Genomic DNA, 14,264 nt, shown 5'->3' with positions numbered 1-14,264 from the left:
GAATGTGGGATACATATCGCGATAAAATGGTAAACGGCAACAGAAACAGCAACTGCAACTGCAACCATGTAAGTCCCACTCACCTTGACTATTTTTTCGGATTCGAGCGCCTGATTGGGCAGCTTTAAGATCTCGGCACCGATGGAGGTCTCCTCGTTGGGACTGCTGGCTGTACTCTTCACATAGACATTGCTCTTGGCGTACCGCCGGATCAGTATATTACCAGCATCGTCCATTTTGATTTTAACACCCTGAAAACGGACAAAACATATATATACAACATCATTAAAAAGGCATAAGATGTAATGCTAATATTAAAAATCAATGTGTTTAAATTTTAATTTTTATAATAAAGCAAACCCATATTTAATTGTTTTTTTGTAATATATTTTTGTTCTTCTTATTTGCTTTTTTCTTTAAATGTTTGAAAAATAAATTATTTTTTCTTTTTTTTGAAGTTAAGCAAGATAATAAAAAGCAAATATCTTAAGATTTATTTTAACGATTCGTAAAATTAAAATCAATTGATTCAATGGTATACAAAACATCGATTTAAAATAGAGTGTTTCGCATACAGCATAAGATAATTTAAATTACTTTTCGCATTAGAGAAAAGCTTAAAAAAAGCCCATAATCTGCACGCCATCTACCCCGCTAATGGAGATTTCTCGTCAATTTTCGGGGTTTATTGTCCAAGCTAATTAAACCGTTGTCGCTTTGAGTGTGCCATAAATTGGAAACTTACCTGTCCGATGACGCGCTTCATCTCGTCGGTCTTCTGATCCCTCATCGGATTGTCGAAGCCGCACAGCCCAATTCTGCAAACGAAGGTAGACAATGTGTTGGGCAATCGTTAGAGAGTGTAATAATGAGCGTTTTATTAATTGCAAATCAATCAGCTGCCGCATTTAAAATCGATAAAGCAGCAGGCCCACGAAAATGTTGCCAAAATGATTTACCACTTGGCGCCGTTCACTTTCTGGAATCGAGGTTGCTGCCTCGCAAATGGGTGAGTCACATTGGGTTTCTTGGCCCGTGTGCCGCATTTTGTTACACTAAACGTTTGACAAAACATGGGTCTGGGTTTTCGGCGCTTGGGCCATGGATTTCGCGTTTTAAGTTTTGGCTTTTAAGCCCAAGAGAACTGTTCAATCGACTGGCTCAAATTCTCACTGACAGTGATTTATGCCACATGCTGCGGCAGTGTGGCAGCTGCAGCCCCAAATTTATTAAGTAAACATGTCATATTTCGGCGCCAAGGCCTTAATTTTTTCTCTTAATTGTTTAAACCCAATAGCTGAGTCATTAGAAGGCTAGACTTTGACTAATTAATAAAATACTCAAGGATTTGCGGGAACAAGAATAATAAATAGTAAAAATATTACTCCTGGTATTCTAATTAAAATATTATTTATCGGATATTCTATTCGACCTTACTTAAATTTAAGTAAAATAAATAAACTTAAAACAATTAAGGCTGATATAGGAAACATTAATAAATGCATCTCTTTAATTAATATCGAATTATATTAACTTTTGGGATATAAATTATAGGAGAGTATAATAAAAAAAATGTTTATTTTATTATTATTTTAATTATCATACTAAAAACTTAGAAATTAAAAAATATATTTAATTTATTTTATGATCCCAAAGGTCGAATATAATTTGTTTAATTTATTCCTAATTCAAAAAAGTAATTTCACGAATATTTTACTTTTACGTATCATGATTTCTAATTTGTTAACTGAATAGTTATTAGGATAATACCTTTAAATTTGTGTTTACCAAAAAAGGGTTTATTTCCTTAGCTTATAGTAAATCTGGCTAACCATAGTTGGGCCTAACCAATCCACCGAAACTGCAGCTCAGCCTTAACTGAATGATGAATGTTCGTTTTTTTTCATTTTTGATTTTTTGGTCTTTCCTTTTGCCGCTCTAAGGTCGCCGAAAATGTCGGCTAAAATGCTAACAAGAAGCGGCAAGAGGAAGCCGCAGAGCCAAAAGACAATGAAGCCAAGCTAATTGTAATTGTCGTTTGCATAAAATAAAAGGCCACGGCAAGAGGTTGAAGCTGAAGATGAAGACGATGATGATGATGATGATGCTGCTGGGTTGCCGTTGCTTGTGGAAGTGGATGGAGATGGAGCTGGAGCTGGAGACGGAGCTGGCGATGGTGATGGTGTTGCTCCTGCCGTTGGAGATTCTTCACCTGATGCCGCTCTGTCACTATTATGTTTTATGTTAATTTGGATAATGAAGCGCTGCCAGTGCAGCAAAGCGCAACAGCAGCCAAGAACAAGAACAACAGTAACTGGCAACAACAGCAGCACCAGCAACACCAGCAGCACCAGCAACTTGCAACTGGCAACAATCGCCGTTAGCATCGCTTTGGCATTTGGCCATGTGCCTTAGTTCTGCGCGTAACGTCTGCCGCTCGGCGGAGCTGATTTATTGGCTAAATGCTTGTAAAAACCGTTGAAATGTGTGTCAAAGTTTTCCATGAAATGAAATCGACATGGACGGGCTGTGGTGTGGTGCTGCTGCTGCCACTATTGCTCCAATGCGATGTGTGCCCCTCAAGGTTGAACGCCTGGCTGCCGAAAGCGGATTTGCAGTTCTTTGTTCGGTAAATGCTTCGTTAAATTCGAGCCATCAAAAGCGAAATGTTATTAAACCTGAATGCCAACAGCTGGGAGCAGATGGGTGTAAGAAGTACAGTTCAACTTGGCTACATATAAAGTTCTATCTTATCTTAATCATACAACTTAAGTATTTAGAATTTTATGGCTGTGCTCAAATAATACAAATAAAGCTATCGCATTTTTAATTTTCAACATAAATAGTTTTATTTTTAATTCAGAATCCTTTTGTAATTTAAAATGTTGTATAGGTAGTCTCACATCAGGTTTGGTTTTCTTTCATAGTATTAGTCTTTTTTATTTAGTTTAACATTAAAAATTGTAATCATTTATCAAACATTTTCTGGTAGTTTAAATCTAATACGTTTCGCTTTTATACTACTATTTTCTCAATAGGAACATATGCAGAACATCATATATTAAATCGAAATAGTTTTAAGAAGTCCTACTGTAGTATTCTATCATGTTGGGCCATTAAGCTAAATTCAAAAACCAGCAGCCCAACCCACTGACAGTTTAATACATACTTATTCGTAGCATGTCTTGTGGACATTCACTTAGTCGTGGCCCAGGCATTATCGCACTTATGTACGATATCTATATAGCAAGTACATACGTATATTGGTTGCAAGGTCGTCTGGTCTCAGGACTGGACTCGAATTGACACGCCTAAATGAGCTGGAAATACGAAAGGCCCAGCTGAAAGCGAGAGTCGAACCATCGACCAACGACCAGACCAACTTGCTCTGCAAAAAACTGGAAACCGCTGCGATTTTGGAGTTCAAGTTAAATGTGTGCAGTGGGTCAGGCTGCACTTGCGAGGACGAACCAGCTAAGTGGCTTCTTCGAGGAAGCCACATCCACATCCAAAACAACCAGACCATCGCCATCGCCATCGCCAAGCATCGTTGCAACCGTAAAAAAGTTGCAGTTAACGGCAACTGGTTTCGAACGGTGGTTGGGAGCAACTTTTGACCTGCGGCCAGTGGGTAAAAACAATGTCCAACCGGTTCAGTTAAAAATACCATAGCAAAGACACCGATATATATATGCGATAAACGATATATATTCATATATATATATATATATAAATGCTACATGTGGCCATGTATGTGTTTGGTTTATATGCTTTGAGTAAAAGTCGCCAAACGAAAGACTTAGGAAACGAACCCTGATCGGCGAACTAGTTTTGCTTGATTTGCCTTTAATTAGATTATGGCTAATTATAGGCAGCATTTGTATAGCCACAGCCACAGCTAAAGCATTTCCCGCTCCAGTTTTTGGGGTCGCACCTTAAATTGCGACCCGAAGGCCGTCGTAATTTAACTATTGTTCTTGCCCTGACAAATGTGGCACGTGTGCAGCGGTGGCAGCAACAATGACAGCGTTGCTTTTGCAACTACTGCGGTTACTCAGCAATACCCCTCTCGAACAAAAAAAAAAAGGAAAAAAATGTCTTTTGTCTGGCCAAAGGCGGCTCTCGCAAATCTCAACCTTGGCGCGCCCCTTGCCTTAGTTTTTTCCGCACGAAACATGCTAAAAAGTAAAAATAAACACCATGCATACCCCCATATTGTGTGTTGCAACCGGAGCACAGCTTGATATTATTATTTGATTTCCATTTCATTTGTTCCCAGCCACATGCAAATTCGATTGGCCCACGCCCACGCAACGAAATGTTTCGCAAACTGTCATAAACTGCAGATTGTATACTGGCGCCATTTCAACTGTCTTTGGAGTTTGAAACGAATTAAGGCGGGGGGATAATTGCCGGACCACAATAATTGCTCAAGGATTGGCCACTAATTAATCGCGCTTGTTGAAACTCAGTGTGTCTTGAAGATCATTGATCGCAGCCGGCTGTACAAAATGTATGCGTGTGGTCCTTCTTTTGAGTGTTGCGCCCACACCAGCAACCAGCAACTAGCAACCAGCAACCAGCAACTAGCCACATTCACGCCAGCAACATCAGCGTCAGTCTAATTAATTAATTTACATGCAGCAGCTGGCAGCAGACTCCACAAATGGAAATTTGTCTATGCATGCAACCCACAAAAATGGGAGTTTGCACACTCAACTAAACCGATGCTTAAATGCTCTGAATGTGAATAAATTTCAATCTAAGCGATGGCTCATAAATTAAATTACTTTACTAAGCTGCAAATATGTTAAATACAAAACAACAGAAGGATAATATATACAGATCTTAAAATAACATTTAATTTAATGCGTTTGAAATAAATTTGGGGGCTTAACTAAATTTAGAAAATATTACCATCAAATAAAATGACAGCTCAAGTAATAATTATGTGATTCTAAATGTTGTTTATTTAGTTGGCTGATAACTAAGTAGATGACGTAGGAGTTAGAACTTAATTATTTAACTATTAAAATATGTCATAAAATTAACTTATCAGAATTTAAATGCATTTGTATTTAGTTTAATTGTATTTTCATAATGCAAATGTTATAGGTATGCATAAAATAAAAAGTGCAGGCTATAAAAATTAATTTAAACAACAAAGCTTTAAAGCAAAGTGCTGGTTCTCAAATTTATAGTTATTGTTACAGCCACACAGACTTTATGTGTATATATAAAACACCTATCATAGTTCACATCGCTGCTGCAGCTCCATATATTTGCATACTGGCCAGATTTCCAATGAAAAGCATTGCGTGTGAAATGGCATTCAGTATGCACGTATGCGCTGATGTCTCCGCTTTGGCAGTTGGAACATTCAAATGCAATTCGGTTAACCCGAAAGATAGCAGCTGCTAACAAGCGCTGACAGCGGCTAATTAAACAAACAAGCTGCTGGCCCTAGACGGCGATAAAAAAAAATAGAAAAACAAAAAAAAAACAGGCAGCCCAAAGACAAAAAGACAATGGCAGTGACAAGTACAAGGGTCTTTGGACCACACTCAGACTCATAAACAAGGGGCAAAAACATGGCCATAAATTATCTTTCCTTTGGTGTGCATGTTTGAAGTCGGCGGCAATTGGCAATTGATTAACTTGACACTCTCGGCATGCAAAGGCACTTTTTCCGTATTTTTCCTCTCTTTTTCCGATGCTGTATTTAACTCCCAGTTGACATAAACAAGTAGTTGAAGAAACCAAACATTTTGAGGGGAAACAAGGGGACGATAGAGGGGAAAATTGCAGAGAAAGACTTGCCATGACAAGAGCAATTTGCATGGACAATCTGTGATGACCTCGTCACGAATGAAAACGAATTGAATGAATGACTTTCGTTATTATTTTCAATTTCATTTGTTTTCCTCTCCATCTTCATTGTCTTCGGCCTGCTGGCAATTTATTTGTGTTTTCGCTGTTGACATTTGGCTGGCAGCAACTTTATTTGCGGCCATTTACAAAGGATGCCGCTGCCACACGATCTGCACTGCACTTGATGCCCTTTTTTGGTCATCCTCCTTGTGGCCGTGGATTTCAATATTTGCACTGAATAATCGGCACATGTACTTAGCCTAATGCATTATGCATAGATCCATTGAATTCTTTTCTTTTTTGTTCAACTGGAAAACAAAGATACTTCTTGACATTTTGAATCTAGCAAATTGCCATAGCAATTGGGCGTAAAGTACTTGGCATTTGGCAATTTCTGGCACGCAACAGCAATATTTTTGAGGCGGAATATGTTAATTAGGCACTCGCTGCAATTGCAGTCACCCAAAAAATTCCAAGAACCGCTCAAGAGACCTCCAAAAAAAAAGAAAAAAAAAACTAACGAAAATAAGACAAGCCGAATTCTTGACTCAAATTGCTTTGCCAAAACGGAAATCGCTCATTTCATAGAAATAAGCGCAATTATTAAAGCATTTTCACTCGCTCTTTGGTTCTTTTTTTTTTTTTTGTTCAGCCTGTAGCTTTTCACATGCTACAAATTGTTTCCACTAAGGTCAGCGTTTTGCAATGCCCCCGCCCGAAGGTTCTTCACCACTTACATCTCTTGCGTAGTGAAGTTCATCGGGGGAATTAAATTTTAATGGCATGCCCATCAATTTGATGGGCGTTTCATTCATTGCTCATTCGAGAGCACATCAGCAGGCGTTTATTATTACAGCGAAAAAACCAAGACAGACAGCCATCTGAAGGTTACAGCCTTTCGCATCGAAGTTGGCGATACACTTGTCAGGGAAAATTACAGGCACGTTTTGGAAATAACAAAAGATTTTGAAATCGGTTCGAAGAATCTGAGAATCTAGTCACTTAAATACAAAAAAATCTTTTTAAAAAATTTGTGAAACTATTAACCTTTTAATTTTTAACATTAGTACATTTCAAATTTATTTTTTTAAGAAGTAGGAATACATTTTTTTTCTGAATATAGAATTAAGTAACTCCACGTGCATTATTAGAAAATTATTTTAGAAATTTTCGCCAAAAAATATTTATTTAAATTTAATTATTGCTATTTGTTTAGAATAGTTTGGAAGTTTACTATATATTACACTTGGGCTTAAAATGTTCTTTAACTAAAAAAAAAACAACATTTGTTAGTACAAAATCTTTTTTTTATTTTTTATGAACCTCTATGACATAAATCAATCAGCAACTATTACTAGATAATTAAACACATAATATAAGCACTTGAGTTAAAGTAGCCTCCATTTATTGACTAAGCCAATGATAATTTTGTTCACTTCTGTAGCAAACTGTCCATCAATTTGACGATACCCCATTGAGTTTTCAATTCGCAAAGACAGAAATACGCCGAAGAGCAGCTCCTGCTGGGTATTTTCTTTGCCAGTGGGTCAAGGGCATATTATTTTGCTAGTGCTCATGCCCAACTGACATTAATATTTATGTTTTTTTGTGTCTGATTTTGTTTTGTTTTTAGCAAAGTTCAAAGGCATTGTTTGCCCATGTTTAATGTGTTTTGCTGGGCTTTTTTTCGGCCCTCTGTTTATTTACTTGCCTTCGCTTTGCGATGACCGTTAATTATGGAGGGTGAAGGGATGGTATGCTAGTAGACAACTGTATAAACACTACTCACCTCATGCCGTCGAAGCCATCGTCGGATCCATTAATGGTCAGCACCGGTGCACGTGCGTACGCCTTGGCCACGCGACGATTCCGCTCAAAGACGATCACTTTGGCCCAGATCTCGTCGTCGATTTGGGTCCATTTGTCCAGCACTTCCTGAATGTGTTCCTGAAAGGTACAAAATGGGAGTAAATATAAAGATGATTGATGTTAAGCCAATCAATCAAAAAAAAGGTTATACGTTGTCTTTAAGATACAAAAACCTATATTGACTGGCACCTTCGGTTGTAATCTATTGTATGATATTTTTAAAAATTCAGATTTTGCACATTTAGAAATTACATTTCTTAAATAAAACTAATTATCCATGAGATAAAGGTGTTTAAGGTATAAATATAGCTTACATTGCAAATAAACTTTTATAGTCATACAAAATAAATATAATAATAATATTAATACATTAATATAAAATCAAATTAAATTGTGTAAAAATCTTATCAGTTAAAAAATGGTGGAGCAGATTGCTGCCTGGATAAATAGTATAACCAGTCAAAAGATTACTATGTTTACTACCAAATTAACTAAGCAATTTGAGCCATTACCAAATGGTGGCAACTTAAATATTCTTAATTTGTAGTTAACGTTTCTATTTATCTAAAAGTTAAAGCTACTAAAAATAAACCAAATAAAAAGCAAAGGGGCAACCAGTTTATGACATTTTCAAAGTAACAAAAGTAAACAACTGCACAAATTAAGCACAATTAATAAGAGTGCATTGGTTTAATTGGAGTAATACGGAACCCTGATCCTATCATTTTAGTTACCCAACAAACTTAACGATCCTTTCAAAACCCATTACACTGCAAGCCAACGAAGTAGGGGAAAAATTCGCCGAAAATCAATCGATTTGATCCTAAAAGATTCGGAACTTGTTTCGGGGCATCTGGAAAAAAGCGAATGAAAAACATAAAAACTGCGACTGCGACTAATGCTAGCAATTTTCACTTTCCATCGTGCTTGAGTGTTTGTGCCAAAGTGAACGGCCTTGTTGGGCGCTTGCGTTTTAAGTTTTTTTGTTTTTTTATTTTTTTCACTCATTTTACTTTTACTTATTTGTGTTGGCTTTTTGTTGCCTAGCTGCCATTACAAGCGTCAGTCTGTGTTTGCGTTTGTGTGTTGTTTTGCAGTTTGTTAAATAAAAGTTAAAATCAAATCGGAGCAAATGCTGACACGAACACAGCCAGACGAGAAAAGACCAGACCCCGGGTTTTTCTGTGGCGTTTTCAGGGGTTTTCGGCTCGGTTCGTGGTGCAGTGAGACATATAAAATTATAGACAACGATATCGTTGCTGTCGGTGGTGTTGCCTTTGCCTTTGCCTTTGCTTTTGCAGCCTGAGCATTTGTGTTGCTCTGCTTGAAGTCTTTTTTATATCTAACAATATACGTATATGCATAGATATTTGAAGTGCTGCAAGGCTTTTGATTGCAGCTTTGTCTGCGAGGTTTGCACTGCTCTGCTCTCGACTTGCGTCATGCCTAAGTGCACTCGGAAAATATTTTACATTTCTGCTTTATATAAACCGGCTTGCACATAGAGTGGACTAGTATAAAACATATACGATTTCTGTTACTGAATTCCAGGGCTATTAATCGATTACTAGATCAGCGTATCAAGAAACAGTTGCAGGTAGCTTTAAATGCAGAGAAAAACTAGATCAACGGGCAACAATTTTATTGCAAATATATAACCATTTTTAATGGCTTTACTTAAATAAATGGGTATTTATCTTAAGTGATTACTTTAAATTATATATTTTGAACCATAACCCATTTATCGCAACATAACTCTCTAAGTTTGAAATAATAAAAGAAATAATAATAGTTACTTAGACATAAACAGTTTTTTAAAACCATTTATAAGCTTTCAAACTTCAGATGCTTAATTTTCATGGTTTCTATTTATTAAGGCAACTTTATTTGTTTTCATAAATGCATTGCACATTCAAAGAAAACCCCAAAAACTCAACAGCTGGTCTGCTGTTTTCCCTTCGTACCTGGCTGGCTCAATTAACCCGAACAAAGAACGTCATAAACAAAGCCATTAGCCCAGTAACCAACATGCCCACAATTTGAGCCACTTTTTTGGGGTTATAATAAAAGTGAAATATGAAAAATATGAGCAACAAAAAGTGAGCAACCAGCAAACATAAAATGCTGGCTTGGCTTGGCTTTGGCCACAATTCTACAATTTGGCCAAAACTCGTCTAGGCAAGCTCAGCTCAGCTCAGCTCATTCAGCGGCTGGCACACACATTAAAAATGCAAATAAATCATGTAGTAAAACTTGTTAACCTTTTCAGATGCTTTGCGTTTGCGCACTCGGCCCGCGAGATCGAGAGTCTGCTGGGATGGGAGTTTGGAAGCACTTTTGTTTTCATTCCGTTGGATTCGTTTTCAGATTCGGATGTCGGATTCTTTGGGCAGATTCACTTCAGGTTTCACTTGGCAAAAAAAAAAAAAAGAATCTTGTAGGCTCGAGATGCTCGAGAGTTAAAAACTGGTTACAACCTGTAGTTGTTTCTCATATTTCTAGGCCGTGCAGAGAAGACGACCTCAAAATGCCGAAGTTCACCAAGTGGTAGCTTTTTTTTTTTTTTTTTTTGGGTGGCTGACTTTTAATTAGTCCCTCGAGTTGCAACACAGAAGCGGCTGCAGCAACAGCAAAAGTCCATACACCACACCACACAACAAGCGCGTGTTCTCCCCGGCGTATACGTAATCAGATTTGTGCATTAAATTAGTTCGCTTTGAGCGAGTTTCGGAACGGAACGGGTTTCGATTAGCATTAGCATACGAACAACATTAAATCAGAAACATGAAATATACGATTTTTTTTCAATTTTGGCCAGACGAGATGTGTGTGTGAGTGACGTCAGGCGGCGACAAACCGCATTTTTGTGGGCGCAATTAAAGTCCATTTATTCTGTTGCAAGATCCGTAATGGACCCTCAGTGGGTTAAGCATAGCTTGCAACACGTGCACCAAGCACCAAGCACCAACCACCAAGAAGATGAGACGGCGAAGAATCTCCAGTGCTGGTTGCACTTTTTCGTGTAAAATGCTGTTGAACTTTTGCAGTCACGACTTGCAAAGGAAGCAACAGATGCTCGCAACGCTCAGAGTTGACATTTAATAAAATGATTTTTATTTGGTATCCGACGGCGGCGGCGGCAACGGCAACGTCGGCGAATCTCTTTGTGTCTGCCAGGTCAATAGATACAATCACCGCAAATTATTACGGTCTTGATAAATTCATCTTGTGACAGGTTGCACAGGCACTAGTTGGCGTCCAAAGTTCATTGATATGTTCATTTTCAATTTGCTTTTCGGCCGATCACTGGGTGGCTCAGTCGAATGGCGAAAAAGTAGATGGATAATTTATGCAAATTTGAGGCTGACATATGTTAATAATAGCCCAGAGCAGCTCTTCCGCCATCTGGTAAATCAATCAAGCAACGAGCAGGAAACTCAATTGATCCTGCCACTTTGATGAAGTGGCAACCGCAACAGAAATTTCCATTGAAATTGTCGTATAATTTTTGGGCTTAAAAGTCAGCCCACATGATATGTGTTGTGTGTCTGTCTCGTTTTAGTGGTTTTTCCAGCTTACTTACTTATTTATTTTGCTTATTTTGCGCCAACGCCAAAATCCTGTTGCTCGGGCCGGGCCAAAAGCGAGGCCGAAACCAGGTGAACGGGTGCCAAAACAGCCGTCGCCAGACAACAAAATCCCGACGAAAAGGAAAACAAAGGAAAATGTAATGGAAATGCCTGCGCATGGAAGTGGAAAACAAGAGGAAAAAATAAGCGAAAACTCTGCAGATCAACGAGAAAAACTTTCATTTTCACGAAAACGAATGCGAAAAGTCGTTGTCGTTTTGTGTTTCCTTTTCTTACGCTAGAATTCTGGTTCGATGCATGCAAGTTCGTTGCCTAAGTCTTTTGTTTTCAAGTCAATTTTTTTTTTGGTTTTTGTTTTTGCCACTGCTGCTGCTCCGTTCCCAGATAATAAATTTGTAAACAATATTGAAAATAGCACAACGGCAGCCAGAGCAACCGAAATTGCTCAATAGGCGCCCCGAGCAGCCAGTCAAGTCGAATCAAAAGGGCCAAAAACAAACTAACAACCCTCGACGACAAAAGGAAAATTCAGACATCATTTGCGGCCGTTTCCATCATGGGAAATACAGTTTTTGTGGACGCCTTTGTGTGGGGCCAGACTAAACGGAATTATATAGATGCCACGCTCACGCTAATTGCAACATACCCATAGACGGAAAAAGACAAATACACAGATATACACAAATCCAGCGACTGCTGCACGCTTTTCACTTTGGGTGAGGCCTTTGACTGACTCGCTGAATCGCTGAATAGCTGATGTAAACGAAATTTATGCAAATCTCCATTAGAAATAAAACATCAATTTAATGGCCAAGCGTTTTGATGCCTTTTTCTTTCTTAGGGTGTTGCTGCCGAATGAATTGCAGTTAACGTTAACCCAGTTGTGTGTGTGGGCAGCACCGCCTGCCAAAAGTGAACCGAAAAAGGCAATAGAGGTACGCGACCAGCGGGCTAATGGCCAAAATGAGGCTAAAATGGTTATAGGGCTATAACTGAATTAAAGATATAAAAACCTTAAAATCCATTTACAACCTAAATAAAATATAAAAAATATATTAAGTAAAGTAAGAAAAATTTGGATAAAAATCTTACAACCACCTTAAATTTTTTTTATGAAGCTCTATAAATTAAAACAAAAAAAAACTCACGTCTTAGGTTTAATACAAAGCTTTTGCAATTATAAATTAAATAAACTTTATATTTAAAGCATGTCTTTTTTATTGATCTTATAAACTTTTTACATGTTAATGGATTTTACCTGAAGGCTATTACAATTTACTTCACTGTTTTGGTAGTTTCTGGCTTGCGAAACAATACCCGATAGCGTTTAAGACCATACCCATAAATGCTAAGCGCTTCGCAGGGTTCAAAGGTTGAAATTACCCTAAAACTACAGTTAAAAGAGCTCAAACGCAGCTGACTTGCATTATATTTGGCCATAAAAAGGCCCACACACACTTCTATTGCTTGTACTGTTGGGCCAACTAACACTCCTTGATAAAAAGCCAAAAGGTTTAGCAGTTAACAACAGCTTCGTCAATGGAATTCCCACACATAAACAACGCGCATATATATATCCTAGTATAGTACGTTATAAAGAGAAACGGCCCCAAAAACATAATATATCGTAATCGAAGATGGGCGAATGAAAACCGATCGGTGGGCTCGTGCTGGGCTTGTCCAAACATTAGGGTTACCTACGGCGTTTTTATGGCTTACTGCTGGTTTTTTTTTTGGCTTTTTTTTTTTGCCGTTGGCCATTTGCAGTACGCTTTTGGCCGACTCAACAACTGCTTTACTGCCTTGGCTCGTAGGCAAATTAAAAATGCACAACGCAATGCGATGATGGCCTAACGGTAATTAATGCAATTGGTCAATACAACAAACACCAGAAACCTAAGCCAACAAAAAAAAAGAAGAAAAAACAATGAAATTAAACGGAAAAACAGAAACCAAAATGTCGGCGTTAGTGCGTCTCATTGGTGACCTCAATGCGGTGGTCTCGACTCCGCGTTTAGCGCACGTGTTGAGAATGAGCGACAGGAAAATAGCCACAAATCATAGAAGCCGACTGTCCAAGTTAAGCGGAAGTCGACTTGGTCGATGGGCCACGGCCAGTTCTCCACGCTAATCCTCGATCTTAGTAGCTTTTTTTTTGGAGTTCACTCGGAAATCTCTTTGGGTAATTTGCTAAATTATAAGTTATAAGATTGGAAATATAAATTTTAAAGATTACAAAACTTTAAAACTTTCTCAAATGCACAATTAAAACACAAAAATATTCGAAACGTATTTTGTTCACTGAAAAGTCTTATAATAATATAGCAATGATACATCTATTCTAGAACATTAAGTTTCTTATATATATCAGTAAAGTAAGATATCATGTTGTATAATTATTGGCATATAAGATAAATATTTTGTAGTATATTTTTTAACCACTCTTATTAAAACTAGACTTTAAGTTTTTTTTTTTTATTGGGTGTTGGTTACATTTTTTGTTCTGTTGCTTATTGTTGAACAACTGACCCACAAACTTTTAATAATTTTGACTTACCTTGTATAGTTTATCCTTCTGGAACCAGATATCCTCTTCCTCCTCCTGTTGGGTGAATGTCTGGTCGAGATTAAGATCGTCGCGTGAACGTGATAGAATTTTTCGACGCGACACCATCTTGTGTGATTTCTGGGGTCTCTGTCCTCTGCAAAGATTGGGATAAAGTCGTAAAGGGTTGTGTGAATATTCGCGATATAAGCTATAAACCAAATACATAATATGGGCAGGGAGATCATAAGGAAGGCCGCCGCATAACGGTACATAAAAAGGCAAACACATCAAATTTCCTCATTTTACGCTGACAGTTCGCACAAAAAGCCAAACAAAACAAAACAAAAGTTTGACTCTTAGCAAACAGAGTTTTGGCATCCCTCAGG

The 14,264-nt window shown here is 37.9% G+C and overlaps 1 protein-coding gene across 3 annotated transcripts in view; it reads right to left on the bottom strand.

Moving 5' to 3' along the window:
• LOC108144399 overlaps positions 1 to 14,264 on the bottom strand; it is a 31,905-nt gene that overhangs the window by 6,116 nt on the left and 11,525 nt on the right. For all 3 annotated transcript variants that reach the window (XM_017269179.2, XM_017269180.2, XM_017269182.2), the window contains exons 2-5: positions 13,888 to 14,032; positions 7,661 to 7,818; positions 746 to 818; positions 84 to 251 (exon numbers count right to left, since the gene is read on the bottom strand). In XM_017269179.2, the coding sequence (XP_017124668.1) occupies positions 84 to 251; positions 746 to 818; positions 7,661 to 7,818; positions 13,888 to 14,004 (516 nt within the window). In that variant the 5' untranslated portion in view covers positions 14,005 to 14,032. The remainder of the gene's footprint in view (positions 1 to 83; positions 252 to 745; positions 819 to 7,660; positions 7,819 to 13,887; positions 14,033 to 14,264) is intronic.

This window comes from Drosophila elegans, unplaced genomic scaffold, assembly GCF_018152505.1.
Source record: "Drosophila elegans isolate 14027-0461.03 unplaced genomic scaffold, ASM1815250v1 contig_183, whole genome shotgun sequence".
In the NCBI taxonomy this organism is placed as follows: Eukaryota; Metazoa; Arthropoda; class Insecta; order Diptera; family Drosophilidae; genus Drosophila; species Drosophila elegans.
The sequence above is the reverse complement of the archived record's forward strand: the minus strand, read 5'-3'. Positions and strand labels throughout refer to the sequence as shown.